Here is a 14,407-nt window from a genome sequence, read left to right as displayed (position 1 = left end):
CTTAATTACAACGCGGATATAGAGTTTATCATTAAATATCGATAACTCATTCCAATCTTTTTATCGATAAAAACCTTATCGAAAACCAGTTATAAAATTATATCTATTACACCTTTATTCCTAGAGTCTCAACATTTTTAAAGTTTGCTTGTATGCAATTTATGCAATTTAGGTTTTTGTTATTAAACAATTAAGTTCTAATAGTAAGCGACACTACAACCCATGCGTGGGTGCTTGTGTGTGTATGTGTTTGTGTACGTGTGTGTGTAAATGTTTGTGTATGTGTGTGTGTGTGTGTGTTTTTTTTTTTTTTTTTTTTTTTTTTTACAAGTTGCAAGTTGAGTGGTGGCTCGGATAGCGCGCGGTGCTTGCGGAACGGCCGTAAAGCATCTCTTCGCAAGCACTATGCGCTACCTTAGCCTGGTAAGGCTCGTCTTCTTATTCGCTCGACTCTGCGCAGCTCCATTATCACTGTGGCCGCGAAGGTGCTTGTTAGTTCCCAAGCTTCCTCAGATTCCAGCATGGCGTTGACTATGTTGTCCGCTCTGATAGAGCGGCCCAGTGCCACTTTTAGACGACGCCTCTCCTCCAGGAATGTCTTCAACATGCCCTCGTCCGCCACCAGGGGCACTCGTCAGTTTCCTCGTGAAGCGCTTCAAATAGCTCCGAAAGCATCCATGGCCCGAGTGGATCTGCGAAAGATAGAAATTAACCTCGCCGTGTTTGCGGTTAACCCATGGTTCGAGCTCCGGAATGAGCTTGTGCGTCCACCGCCCTTTAGCTGAGCTATTCCTCTTCCTTTGCCATCGTGCAATGCTGTTCGCCCTGATAGGGTTGTGTCGCACAGGCGCGTGCGAATTCCGCTCAACGGCTTCGGCGACCAGGTACTCCTGTGGCAGCATGCCGGCTATGCCGACGCCAAAATACTTAATCGCCCTCTTTAACGCGGTGGTGACGCTGCCTATCTTTATATTGGCAGTCTCCACTTTTTTGCGACTGCTTACTAGGACGACTTCCGACTTGTGCGCCGCAAGCTCGAGCCCAGCTCCTGTCAACCAGCTTCGTATGCGATTGATAATTTCGCTACACATATCCTATGGCGACGACAGCCACATCATCAGCAAAGCCAATGGTGTGCGCACCTGCTGATACTTCCAAGCGCAGTACGCCGTCGTACATGATATTCCATAGAAGAGGCCCCAGCACTGATCCTTGGGGTACTCCAGCTGACACTGTATGAGTTTAGGGACCCTCACTCGTGCTGTATACCAGTGTTCTTCCTCTGAGTAGCTCTTTATTATTTCTTTTAGATATTTAGGGATATTATATTGTGACAGCGCATTCAGTATCATATCCCAACTAGCTGTGTTGAAGGCGTTTTTAACGTCCAGGGTCGCGATGATGCAGTATTGCTTCGTCCCTTGCCTCCATCTGGGGCCTTGGATGGTGGCCTGGACCGGGCCTTCCGGAATCCAAATTGATTTGGTGATAGACCTCCGGCGCTAGCAATAGCAGTCTCCAGTCTAGAGCGGATCAATTTCTCTAACACCTTTCCCATGGTGTCTAAGAGGCAGATCGGTCTGTATAAAGATGACTCGTCTGGTGGTTTGCCAGCCAGGTTGTGGGTCTTCCGTTTTGCAGGGAACGTCTCTTGTATTAAGCATTCGTTGAATAATTCGGCGAACGTACTAGGGTGCAAGGCGAGGGCTAGCTTTAGCGGAAGTGGCCAGACCGACAACTTTGTTAAGAGCGTCCGTTGTTGACCGGGCCTTCCGGAATCCAAATTGGTTTGGTGACAGGCCTCCGGCGCTTGCAATCGCAGTCTCCAGCCTAGAGCAGATCAGTTTCTCAAACACCTTTCCCATGGTGTCTAAGAGACAGATCGGTCTGTACGAAGATGGCTCATCTAGTGGTTTGCCAGCCTTGGGTAGCAATACCAGATTCTGGGCTTTCCATTTTGCCGGGAACGTCTCTTGGATCAGGCATTCGTTAAATAATTCGGCGAACGTACTTGGGTGCAAGGCGAGGGCTAGCTTTAGCGCACGATTTGGGATCCCGTCCGGCTTTGGAGTTGTGTTGGTTCTAAGACCTCGGAGAACTACTGATATTTCCTCCTCTGTAACTAAAACAATTTCAGTGCTCGTTGAGCCCTGATCAGCAGACTCGGACTCAGGGGCGTGAATGGAGCTTAAAGTTTCTGGAAAGAGTGTTTCCACAATCGATTTAAGCTCCAGACGATCCGTAGGCTGCACCTGTCTACCTGCGTATAGTCTGCCCCAAGGGTCATATTCGGCTGAGTCGTACAACTGTAAAAAGCATTATCTTTTGCTTGCCGAATGGCCTTCTTCAACTGTGTCAGGCTGCCTGGTAAGCTAATTGTTTTTCGAAAAACGTAAACCTACCCCGATCCCGCTGATAGCTTCTTCTCGCCTGGATGCATTTGCGCCGAATGTCACCTATTTCTGCATTCCACCAATACGTAGGCTCTTGTTGTCGCGTGAACTGCTTGCGGCGTAACATGTTGCTATTGTAGGCACTCTGTATTTAGGCCATCATTTGGCATGCTGTGGCCTCAGCATTACCAATTGGGCACCGAGACTAAATGACCTCTGAAAATCCAGCCAATATGATTCCCTCCACAAGGTTGACGCCCTGGCGGATGGCTCACCTATTGTGAACAGAAGTGCCGTATGGTCGCTGCCCGTATAGCTATCGCAGTGGCTCCATGTTGCTTCCCGAACGAGGGATGAAGTGACAAAAGTAATGTCGATAACAGATCCGTATCCCGCCCGACTGAAGGTGTACTCATGGCCAGTGTTGAGCAGTAACATCTAGTGTCGCGAAAATCTCCAGTAAGATACGGCATCTGGCATTTGTTGTTGGGCTACCCCATTCTAGCGCCCAGGAGTTAAAATCTCCAGCTATAATGGCCTTCCGACCCCTAGCATCCTCAGCAAGCTCGTCAAGCGCAGTTGTGAGATCACTGAGCTGCATGCTGGGGCCAGGTAGCAGTTGTAGAGCCATAGGCTACCGTATTGGCCACGTACGAACCCATTAAATGACTTAACATTCGAAAGAACATTCGTTGTGTTGCCACATACCCACAACACCGCTTTGCCATTAGCATCTGTTGCCCATGTCCTAGGGCAGCTAGTTCTACAGTGGAGAGGCTCACTGAGAAATGCTACGTCTATACGTTTTTCCCTTATGGTCTGCTCTAGAAGATCTTGGGCAGCAACACAATGATTTAAGTTAAGCTGAAGGAACCTTAATATTTCATTTTACGAGCAGCTTCGCGGTAGGATAGCCACTTGAAGCTGCCTGCTGAGTGGTCCGTCTGCTTTTCACCTTTCCCGATGCAGAGGCTACATTTTGGTGGCTTAGTGCATGCTTTTGCACTGTGACCCATCTCTCCACACCTGAAACAGGCGCCCTTTAGGTCACAGTCGCTGCCGCAGTTTGCTGCCATATGACCGTAATCAAGGCACTTGAAAAAGCGTTTAGGCTGATCCACGGCGCGGATACGGCATACAACCCATCCAATTCTGATTTTGGACAGCTCGAACAGAGTTTTGGCTTTTCCAATTGGAACAGATTTGCTGTCCACCAAAAGCCGGTCGAAGCGACTTGATAGCCTCAATGGGGAGTGAGCTATCCTTCAACTCCGCCCTAATTGACTCCAAGATCTCCTCTTTGCTCGCTAACTCATCTAGGTCACGAATCTCAATTTAAGCCGATTCGGTAAGTGTTTTAACTGCCGCTCGGTCACCCAAGGCCTTGCCTACAGCTTCGTGAAGGGCCTCAGCGCTATGCTCCGGCTATCTGCTCAGATGCAACAAAAGGTCCCCGTTAGCTGTCTTCCTAATGCCTTGAACGTCGCCGCTCAGATGCTAAATGTGGGTCGGTCTTGACTACACGAAGCATGTCCGCATAGCTGCAACCACCCACTTCTTGGTCGTTTTTGCATGGGCTTGCGTCCTTTACCGACTGTTGTGTGTGTGTGTGTATGTATGACTGAGTGTCCGTGCGTGCTTGTGTGTGTGTGTGAGTGTGTGTGGTTTTCACATTCGTTTATTTACAATCCCATTATACCACAAAAAGGTGGTGGTGGTGGCTCGGATAGCGCGCGATGTTTGCGGGACGGCCGTAAAGCATTGCTTCACAAGCACTATGCACTATACCTTAGCCTGGTACAGCTCGTCTTCTTATTCGCTCGACTCTGCGCAGCTCCATCATCACTGTGACCGCGAAGATGCTTGTTAGTTCTCAAGCTTCCTCCGATTCCAGTATGGCGTTGACTATGTTGTCCGCTCTGATAGAGCGGCCCAGTGCCACTTCTAGACGACGCCTCTCCTCCAGGAACCGTCCATATACGAAAAGGATGTGGTTGGCGTCTTCCACATGCCCTCGCCCGCACCTGGGGCACTCGTCAGTTTCCTCGTGACCAAAGCGCTTCAAATAGCTCCGTAAGCATCCATGGCCCGAGAGGATCTGCGAAAGATAGAAATTAACCTCGCCGTGTTTGCGGTTAACCCATGGTTCGAGCTCCGGGATGAGCTTGTGCGTCCACCGCCCTTTAGCTGAGCTATTCCACTTTCTTTGCCATCGTGCAATGCTGTTCACCCTGAAAGCGTTGTGTCGCACAGGCGCGTGCGAATTCCGCTCAACGGCTTCGGCGACCAGGTACTCCAGTGGCACCATGCCGGCTATGACGAGCGCCGCATCATCGGATATAGTCCTGAAAGCGCAGCTGACTCTGATTGCGCTCAGCCTGTAGATCACGCAAATGTCCCGGCTGTAGCTCGGCGATGCCATCGCTCTTGACCATATTGGCGCAGCATAGAGGATGAAAGACCTAATGGCGCTCATTAAAAGAAGACGTCGTTGCTGGGGACCTATGCCGTGTGTTAGGCATAATTCTTGAGAGAGCTCTACAAGAATCAGCTGCCTTTTTATGCACATTTTCTAAGTGCTCGCGGAAAGTTAATCTTGTGTCTAATATAGCGCCAAGATACTTAATCGCCCTCCTTGACGCAATGGTGACGCTGGCAGTCTCCACTTTTTTGCGACTGCTTACTAGGACGACTTCCGTCTTGTGCGCCGCAAGCTCGAGCCCAGCTCCTGTCAACCAGCTTCGTAGGCGATTGATACTTTCGCTGCACATATCCTCTGTATCTTTGAGCTCCTTTCCTATGGCGACGACGGCCACATCATCGGCAAAGCCAATGGTGTGCGCACCTGCTGGTACTTCCAAGCGCAGTACGCCGTCGTACATGATATTCCATAGGAGAGGCCTCAGCACTGATCCTTGGGGTACTCCAGCTGACACTGTATGAGTTTGGGGACCCTCACTCGTGTTGTATACCAGTGTTCTTCCTCTGAGTAGCTCTTTATTATTTCTTTTAGATATTTAGGGATATTATATTGTGACAGCGCATTCAGTATCATATACCAACTAGCTGTGTTGAAGGCGTTTTTAACGTCCAGGGTCGCGATGATGCAGTATTGCTTCGTCCCTTGCCTCCATCTGGTGCCTTGGATGGTGGAAGTTGCCAGGCCAACAACTTTTTCTAGAGCATCTGTTGTTGACCGGGCCTTCCGGAATCCGCGGGATCAGCTGATACGATTCTCTCCACAAGGTTGACGCCCTGGTAGGTGGCTCACCTATTGTGAACAGGATACGGCCTCTGGCATTTGTTGTGTGGCTATCCTGCAATATTGGCCTTCCGACCCCTAGCATCCTCAGCAAGCTCGTCAAGCACCGTTGTGAATTCACTGAGATACATGGGAGCCAGGTATCGGTCACGTACGAACCCATTAAATCACTTAAGATTCGAAAGTACATTCGTTAAGTTGCCACATACCCACAACACTGCTTTGCCATTAGCATCTGTTGACCATGTCCTAGGGCAGCTGGTCCTACAGTGATGAGGCTCGCTGAGAAAGGCTACGTCTATACATTTTCCCCTTATGGTCTGCTCTAGAAGATCTTGGGCAGCACCACAATGATTTAAGTTAAGCTGCAGGAGCCTTAACATTTTATTTCACGCGCAGCTTCACGGTAGGTTGGCCACTTGAAGCTGTCTGCTGAGTGGTCCGTCTGCTTTTCGTCTTTTCGGACGCAGAGGCTACAGAGGCTTTTGCACTGTGACCCATCTCTCCACAGGCACCCTTTAGGTCACAGTCGCTGCCGCAGTTGCTGCAATATGTCCATAATCGAGGCACGTCCACGGCTTGGATACGACATACAACCCATCCTATTCAAATTTTGGACAGCTGGAGCAGAGTTTTGGCTTTCCCAATTGGAAGAGCTCTTTGCTGTCCATCAAAAGCTGGTCGAAATCGCTTTGATAACCTCAATGTGGATTGAGCTATCCTTCAACTCTACCCTCCACCCTGGCTGTGTGTCGAGCAGGCTCGGCTAGAGCTGTTTTACTTGTTATATTTAAGGTTTCTAGTCGTAGATTATAAGCTGCAATAATGAGCGATATGATTCCTTAATTCCATCTAACAACCTAAAATAATAAATTATAAACCAGTAAGATTTCACCATTTCAATTATGCATAAACGCATAGATTAATAAATTTATGTATTTCCTTATTTTATTTTAGATATGAAACTTAAAATATTTGAATCAACTGCAAAATGATTATACAACGGCACACAACAGCTGTAGTTAACATTTTCATATTTTGGATATTTGTTTCGTTATTTTGTGCATCAAAACAAGTAAGTTATAAAATAAACAATAATAAATGAGTTACTGTGAAAGCGGCTTTACTCTGAAAACGTCAATAATTGATGGTCATTCGTTTTAAATTTGGATATATGCAATGAAACTCTTTTTTCATTTAGTGAATGGATCCCGTTGTTTTTTTTTTTTTCACAAAAACATTGCGATTGAGACTAAAATTTGAACACTCGCAATATTTCTCTCTTGCGGATAAATTTCGCTATCATGTCATCGCTTTGCAGATCGCTGAAATAAATATCGCTTATAGCATCGCATCGCTTATCGCGGCCACTCTGACATCAGCCTAAGAGTTTTGTCAAATTTAATCCAATAAATATTTTTTAGGATTGTGTCTGGTATGGAGTTTGTAACACAGATGCCTTGAATCATAATCAATATTGTTCCTATAATGGCACTCCAAAAGAGATGCCTGAAGATGGACTGAAGTTGTTAACAGAAAGGTGCAGCTTTTTACTTCAAGCTGAGGCAAAAAATTTCTGTTGTGACGTAGATCAGGTATTTTTATAAAGATTTATTATTGAAAATTCACTAATTTTCTATACTAGGTAAAAATATTGAATGAGAACATTAAACTCGCTGCGGCAATTTTAGAACGTTGCCCATCATGTATGACCAATTTGGCTCGTCATATTTGCGAATTGACATGCTCTCCAAATCAATCAAAATTCTCTAAAGCTGCTGGTACAAAGACAAATGATAAAGGTACTACTATTTATTTCATATTATGTCAAATACTAATTCTAACTGTATTTCAGGTGATCTTTATGTAACTTCTTTGGATTTACACGTAACAGAAGAGTATATCAATAGGACTTATAAGTCATGTTCCCAGGTGGGTCATAGTTTAAAGTTATTATTTTAGGTTAAGAATGCCAGATGGAAGTCGATTCGAAACCCGTTGTGCATTTTTATACCCTGAACCCATTGAAAAAAGGAAATCAAGGTATAATGGTTTTGTAAAAAAAAGTATGTAACGGGCAGAAGGAATAGTACTAGAGACTTGTGCTTAGGAATGTACACACATTTTAACCATATGATTACGTTTTGAAAGTTTCATTAAGATTGTCTGCAAATGAAGTTATTCAATAAATAAATTCTCATATTATTGCTCACACTGCAGCGCAGCCCAAGCGCAGTCGCTGTTAACTGCGCAGTCAGCAGACCACGTGATTATACGTGCGTGTGTATTAGACGTCTGCATGAATGGCAAAAAAGCACATTCAACTGTACAAAGTCATCATTGAATTGAGTGAAAACTTGTACAAAACGAAATGAGAATGAGTGAGCGACTGAAGTCGTGTTTCTCTCGGCTGCACAAAAATATAGCCGAAAAGAAACGAAGTGAGTGAGTGACCAGCAGAAGCTATTAAATGTTGTATATTGAATACATTCGAATATTGTCAGCTGTTTTCTGCTGTGTGTATCTGTTAAAAGAAAGAGGAAAAAATAAAGAAATATGTGTGCAATGTATTTTTTGTTGTGGAATTTTTAACTTATATATTTATTACAAATAATTAATTAATAATATTAGAATTTAAAAACATAATTTTTGTCGTCGCTTCGTCCGCTTTTATCTGTTAAGCTGTACACTCTGTAAGCTGTACACTTTGTAGCATTTTTTTTTATTTCGTCGCTTTTAAGCAACGCGCTCTCCTATATTTTATATATTTAAACCAAATAAATATTAAATCTGCAAATATCAACACAGGAAACATATATAGACGGTCACAACTACACTTTTTGTTAGTAAAACTAAAACACAAGCTATAAACAAAACAAAACACAAAAACAACACGCTAGTATTTGCCGAAAAATACATACAGGTTTTCCTGCAGGTTCCGCTTCCATTTCGCACGTCTGCTCACAATTTCTCAAAGCACAAAATGAATACACAAAATATTCTTCGAACTACTTGAGTAGTTCGATTGTTTTCGAAGTTTTCATTTCACTTTGCTCTTCTTTCGTTATACTCAGTCATTCGGCATGAGACACAACATATTCGTCTTGCGAAACAGTAGTATACACATTCGTCTCGTTCTGTCCTTTTCACTCACTCATATTCTACTCAATTCGAATGTACTCAATGTGGCTTTGTTATGAATGTAATCATGCAGACGTCTAGTGTGTATGCATGTGTGCATAAAAGAAATGCAGAATGAGTAGAGTAGCTTAGAGGGTTCAGAGTATTTCCTAGTCGAGCAATCTCGACTAGAGCTATCTAACTTGTTTATTGGTTCTAGAGGTCTGCATGAATTTATTCATTTCCAAAATAGTAAAATGTTCTCAAAAATACTGTACTCATTATGTACTGTCACTGACCAACACATAGACTAGACATGTAGAGCAACGTTTTTCCACGCCGCAACATCTGTCTAGCAGGTCCCGGCCAACTTCGTATTCGCTCGGCTTGGTATTGGAAGGCTCGGGTAATGAAAGATAGCACGACGAAATCAGTGCGCTCTAAGCACGCAAACGAAATGGTCATGTGTGCGCTTTGCGTTTTTTGTCTTACTCTCCCTCTCTCTTTCTCTCTCTCTCTCTCTCTCTCTCTCTCTCTCTCTCTCTCTCTCTCTCTCTGTGGGGTCTCAAATCATGAAGCTCAGCAGCGCACAAAAATTGAAATTTTAAAGCCCAGCATTTGCATTTGGTCGGTCTTACGGACTGTCATAACCACTTTACACAGATGTACTATGTATGTATGAACATACATACATATGTACATAAGTACATTTATATATTATTATTGCTAATCATGTTGATAAATGTGTTTAGATCCGTAAATAATTATATATAATTCAAATTATTTTATGCACATTTTCAACCGAAACAAGTAAGAAAGCTCTAGTCGAGACTGAGCTTTTTTGTGGACATACGATCTTCATGAAACTTTCAGATTATGATTATAACATGGGTATGCATGTAATTGCCAAAGCACAAGTCTCTAGTATTTGAAATACGCTTTTTACAAAAGTGAGGGTGAGGGGGTGAATTTAAGGGTGGGGGGTAAATTTTAACAAAAACCGAAATTGTATAAATTGCATATAAGCATACAATAAAAATTTGGAGACTCTAGCAATAAAGGTGTAGAAGATATAATTTTATAACTGGTTTTCGATAAGGTTTTTTATCGATAAAAAAGATCGGGATGAGTTATCGATTTTTAATGATAAACTTGATATGCGCGCTGTAATTACGGACATTTAAAAAAAATTTCAAGTCTCTTGCTCTTATATCTTCTGAAATCGACGCGTTCAAACATACGGACGAACAGACAGACGGACAGGGCCTCCACCCCTATATTCACCCCCTCACCCTCACATTTGTAAAAGGTGTATTTCAAATACTAGAGGCTTGTGCTTTGGCAAATACAAACATATCCATTTTATAATAATAATCTGAAAGTTTCATGAAGATCGTATGTCCACAAAAAAAGTTATTAAACAATTGAGTTCTCATAGTAAGCGCACACTGCCGCATATGCGTGGGTGCTTGTGTGTGTATGTGGGTGTAAATGTTTGTGTGTGTGTGTGTGTGTATGTATGCCTGTGTGTGCGTGCGTGCGTGTGTGTGTGTGTGTGTGTGTGTGTGTGTGTGTGTGTGTGTGTGTGTGTGCGTGTTTCTTGTGTAAGCTGAAAGACGCGAAAAATTATTAAAATAGCTATTACTCCAAGGGTTCAGGGGATCTCGTAGTCGAGCAGTCTCGACTAGAGCTTTCTTACTTCTTTTAATTGTCACATTGCGATTTTCCTCTACTTCGTTTTTTGCAAACCTTTTCTTGTTCTTAGTCTTAATTTGAATGCTTCTTATATATACTTCGTCTCCTTTATTGCAGTGTATAGGTATAGTTCTTTTTTATTTTTCCAATTATTTGTTCCTGTCTGTATTTAATTAAACACCTTATATCTTCATGTACCATTTGTTTAAAATTTTTCAGTCCTTGATAATTTATCCTAAAAGTTCTTTTGAAGAATATATCTGCTGGTTTTCTTTTTGTAACAGAGTGTACAGAGTTGTTGTATCGATCTACCGAAATATTTACTAATTCCATTAATGGGTATTTTGAATGTTGTTTTAAGCATCTAAATATTTCCAAAAAGGTTCAATGGAATCGCTCTATTTGTCCATTAGCTCCGCTTTTTTGTGTTGGAGTATAATACACCTGAATATCCAAACGGTAGGGCATAGCTTTTCCATTGTCTGTAACCATCATTTTGGGAACTGTGAAGTAATTAAGCACTTCAGACAACTTACTGCGTACATGTTCCGCAGTCTTAGTTTGTATGGGAAATAGTTTTGCAAATTTCGAAAATTTATCAATGCAACTCATGAATTTTTCTCCCTGTAATGTGAAGAGATCCACGTGTATTATTTCGCATGGAAATGTTGGTGTTGATTGTAAAAATGGTTTGTTTGGATGTCTATCATATTTTTGCATTTTACAAATTTGACAGGATAAGATCCATAATTTCATTTGATAGGAAAGGCCAGCACTTCAGATGATGACAGAAGATCCTTAGGGTCATTAAATGCTTGATTAGTGTTCCCCTCTTCCAAGCGGCTCACTTTCCCATTCAATTGCTTCAAATCCTCTTCAAGACTTAAAAATTGATCGGCCGGCACAGCCATTGCCGTGCTTATTCTTGCAAGGTGCTATTGATATTTTCCATATTACCAGGACATTAATGTTCTCACAGAATTGCATCCTGTGGAGATAAAAATATTAGTAATGTTCTCACAGGGTTGTATACACCTTTTCATTAAATAGTTGACGTAAATATTATTTCTTTACTTATATTTTATATCCTGTGGAGATAAAAATTTTTTTTGCCAGCAAACTTGTTTAAATACGGATAAATTGTTCCAATCCAATCGTTGGGCAATTTTTGGCAAAATTATGAAGTACTTCTGTAATTTGCAAAGTAATGGGGTGAAAGTCCTCGCCATAACATAATACAATAAATAATAACATAATTTCTAGCAAGTGTTGGTGCACTAGACAATTCTATAACATAAAAGAAATCGTGGCTAAATGGTGGTATTGGCAATACCTAGGTCCTTGCCTAAAGCGAGTCTTAACAAGTAAGAAAGCTCTAGTCGAGACTGCTCGACTACGAGATCCCCTGAACCCTTGGAGCAATAAGTATTTCAATAATTTTTCGCGTGTTTCAGCTTAAACAAGAAACACGCACACATACACGCGCACGTACGCGCACACAGGCATACATACACACACACGCATACAGACACACATACACACACACACACGCATACAAACACAAACGCATACACACACACACATACACATACACATACACACACATACACAAACACATACACACACAAGCACCCACGCATAAACACGCATGGGCTGCAGTGTGCACTTACTATGAGAACTTAATTGTTTAATAACTTTTTTTTTGGACGTACGATCTTTATGATCATGATCATTCATAATCAGATTATGATTATAACATGAATATGCATGTAATTGCCAAAGCTCAAGTCTCTAGTATTTGAAATACGCTTTTTACAAAAGTGAGGGTGAGGGGGTGAATTTAGAGGTGGGGGGTAAATTTTAACAAAACCCGAAATTGTATAAATTGCATATAAGCATACATTAAAAATTTGGAGACTCTAGCAATAAAGGTGTAGAAGATATAATTTTATAACTGGTTTTCGGTAAGGTTTTTATCGATAAAAAAAGATTTGAAAATTTGAAAATTTTTTCTCTAGCTCATATATCTTCGGAAATCGACGCGTTCATACATACGGACAGACGAACAGGGCCAAATCAACTCAGCTCGTCGCCCTGATCAAGAATACATATACTTTGTGGGGTCTGCCACGCCTCCTTCTGCCTATTACATACATTTCAACAAAACCATTATACCCTGATTTCCCATTGAAAATGGGTTCAGGGTATAAAATGGGATTGCTTTTTGCAATGGACCCAAATGGCTACCCTGAGGTAAAGCAGACGAAACAGAGATAAGTTTAGACATAGCTGTTCTCAGCAAGACTCTTTGGGTTTTAATTAACTAGGATGAAATCCAAGACACAAGTCTAGGTGAAAATCCTAAGCGTTCAAGCTTATGAATTTGTATGTGATGATCTACTGAGTCAAATGCTTTACTAAAATAACATCAGTTTACATTTTTGTTTTAGAAAAACTGTCATTAACAAGCAAAGAAAACTCAAGTAAATTAGAGGACGTTGATCGATTTTGAAAAAAACCATGTTGAGATGGTTGAATAATCAATTTGCAAAAATGCTGCAAGGCCGATGTTATGATTTTCTCAAATAACTTCGGAATAGCAGATAATTTCGCAATGCCTCTATAATTGGAAATATCAGACCTTCCACCTTTTTTATAAAAGGGAATAATGAAAGATTCCTTCCAAATTGAAGGGAACACAGAAGTATTTAAGGACAAGTTAAACAATTTTAGTAATTGTGACTGAAGAGAAACACTGCACTCTTTAATCACACAACTAGGAATATTATCGGCACCGGGAGAGTAAGTTTTTTCACCACCAAGGACGAATGAGGACGGCAAACCAGAAGATTTACGCTTCATGTTTACAAAAGAGTAAAATTGTTTGGGATCTCGAGCAAACTGACGTTTTCAACGAATGAGATAATTCCCATAATAGCTAGAATTTAAAAGATTGAAGTTTGACTTGGCAATGGAATATTTGGACCAGTCAAGTTTAGAAGGCATTGGAGTATTAGTGGGAGGATTATCAACAGCTAATAAAACCTCTAAAGTGGGGTGATGTGAGATGATCTCGCGACATTAATAACAAACACAAGACCTTGAGTGCGATTTAGACGGTTTGTAAAAGCGTTCATGTGAAACATAGACAGGTTAAACAATTCATCAAAAAGATAGTGATCAATTGTCGGAATAAAGTAATTTACAAATTGATGACCAAGAAGTGCTCGGAATATTAAAATCACCCAACACAAGAAGCAAGTCTCTATCATTTACATGCTCATAAACTTCTTTAATGCAATTAATATGTTGAGCATAAACTCATCAGAAGAGAGAGGGATATAAGAACATGTAATAAACAATGAGCACGATTGGAGAGTTATTTTAACCCCTATATTCTCCGCATCATGATGGGACGAAAAGGTAATCGATTCAGAGAGGATAATAGATAATAAGCAATTTCTCGCGGAGTTGCGAAACTAAACTTCGATATAAAAACATTAGCCGAAGTCTTGCTTGCAATAAAAGCAGCCTCACATGTCGTATCAGATGAAAGCCTAGATAAAAATATTTGCTTTGGAGGAGAGACGACAGATAAGGCAAGGTGAGGGAGGATCAAGCGAATTTAGTGACGGTACTATTACAGAAGGAGTTACCGACAACAAAGGAGTCTCCAATTGAGAGAGAGGACTTTCAAAGCCATACTGATTTAATATTTCTTCAGCAGTAGCCATGTCACTGGTCAACTGCATAGAAATCTTCTTCAGTTTTAAAAATTGAGTCCTCACAGCACTATACATTTTAGAAATGTTTATGTGTTTTTCCAAGCAAATCGGACAAGACCAGCGTATGCCTCCACTACCAGCTTTAGTAGTAGACATAATCTTGTCATATTCACGCCCAGTAAGACCTGCACACTTAGTATGCATCATGTTAT

General features: G+C 41.7%; 1 protein-coding gene across 4 annotated transcripts in view; it reads left to right on the top strand.

Moving 5' to 3' along the window:
• The window catches only part of Npc1a (Niemann-Pick type C-1a), a 70,893-nt gene that overhangs the window by 18,542 nt on the left and 37,944 nt on the right, over positions 1–14,407 (top strand). For all 4 annotated transcript variants that reach the window (XM_089464657.1, XM_089464659.1, XM_089464658.1 and 1 more), the window contains exons 2-5: positions 6,613–6,730; positions 7,080–7,250; positions 7,301–7,457; positions 7,511–7,587. In XM_089464657.1, coding sequence (XP_089320783.1) covers positions 6,647–6,730; positions 7,080–7,250; positions 7,301–7,457; positions 7,511–7,587 — 489 coding nt within the window. In that variant the 5' untranslated portion in view covers positions 6,613–6,646. The remainder of the gene's footprint in view (positions 1–6,612; positions 6,731–7,079; positions 7,251–7,300; positions 7,458–7,510; positions 7,588–14,407) is intronic.

This window comes from Drosophila arizonae, chromosome 3, assembly GCF_054131065.1.
Source record: "Drosophila arizonae isolate 15081-1271.41 chromosome 3, UAZ_ARI_1.0, whole genome shotgun sequence".
Classification (NCBI taxonomy): domain Eukaryota; kingdom Metazoa; phylum Arthropoda; class Insecta; order Diptera; family Drosophilidae; genus Drosophila; species Drosophila arizonae.
The sequence above is the reverse complement of the archived record's forward strand: the minus strand, read 5'-3'. Positions and strand labels throughout refer to the sequence as shown.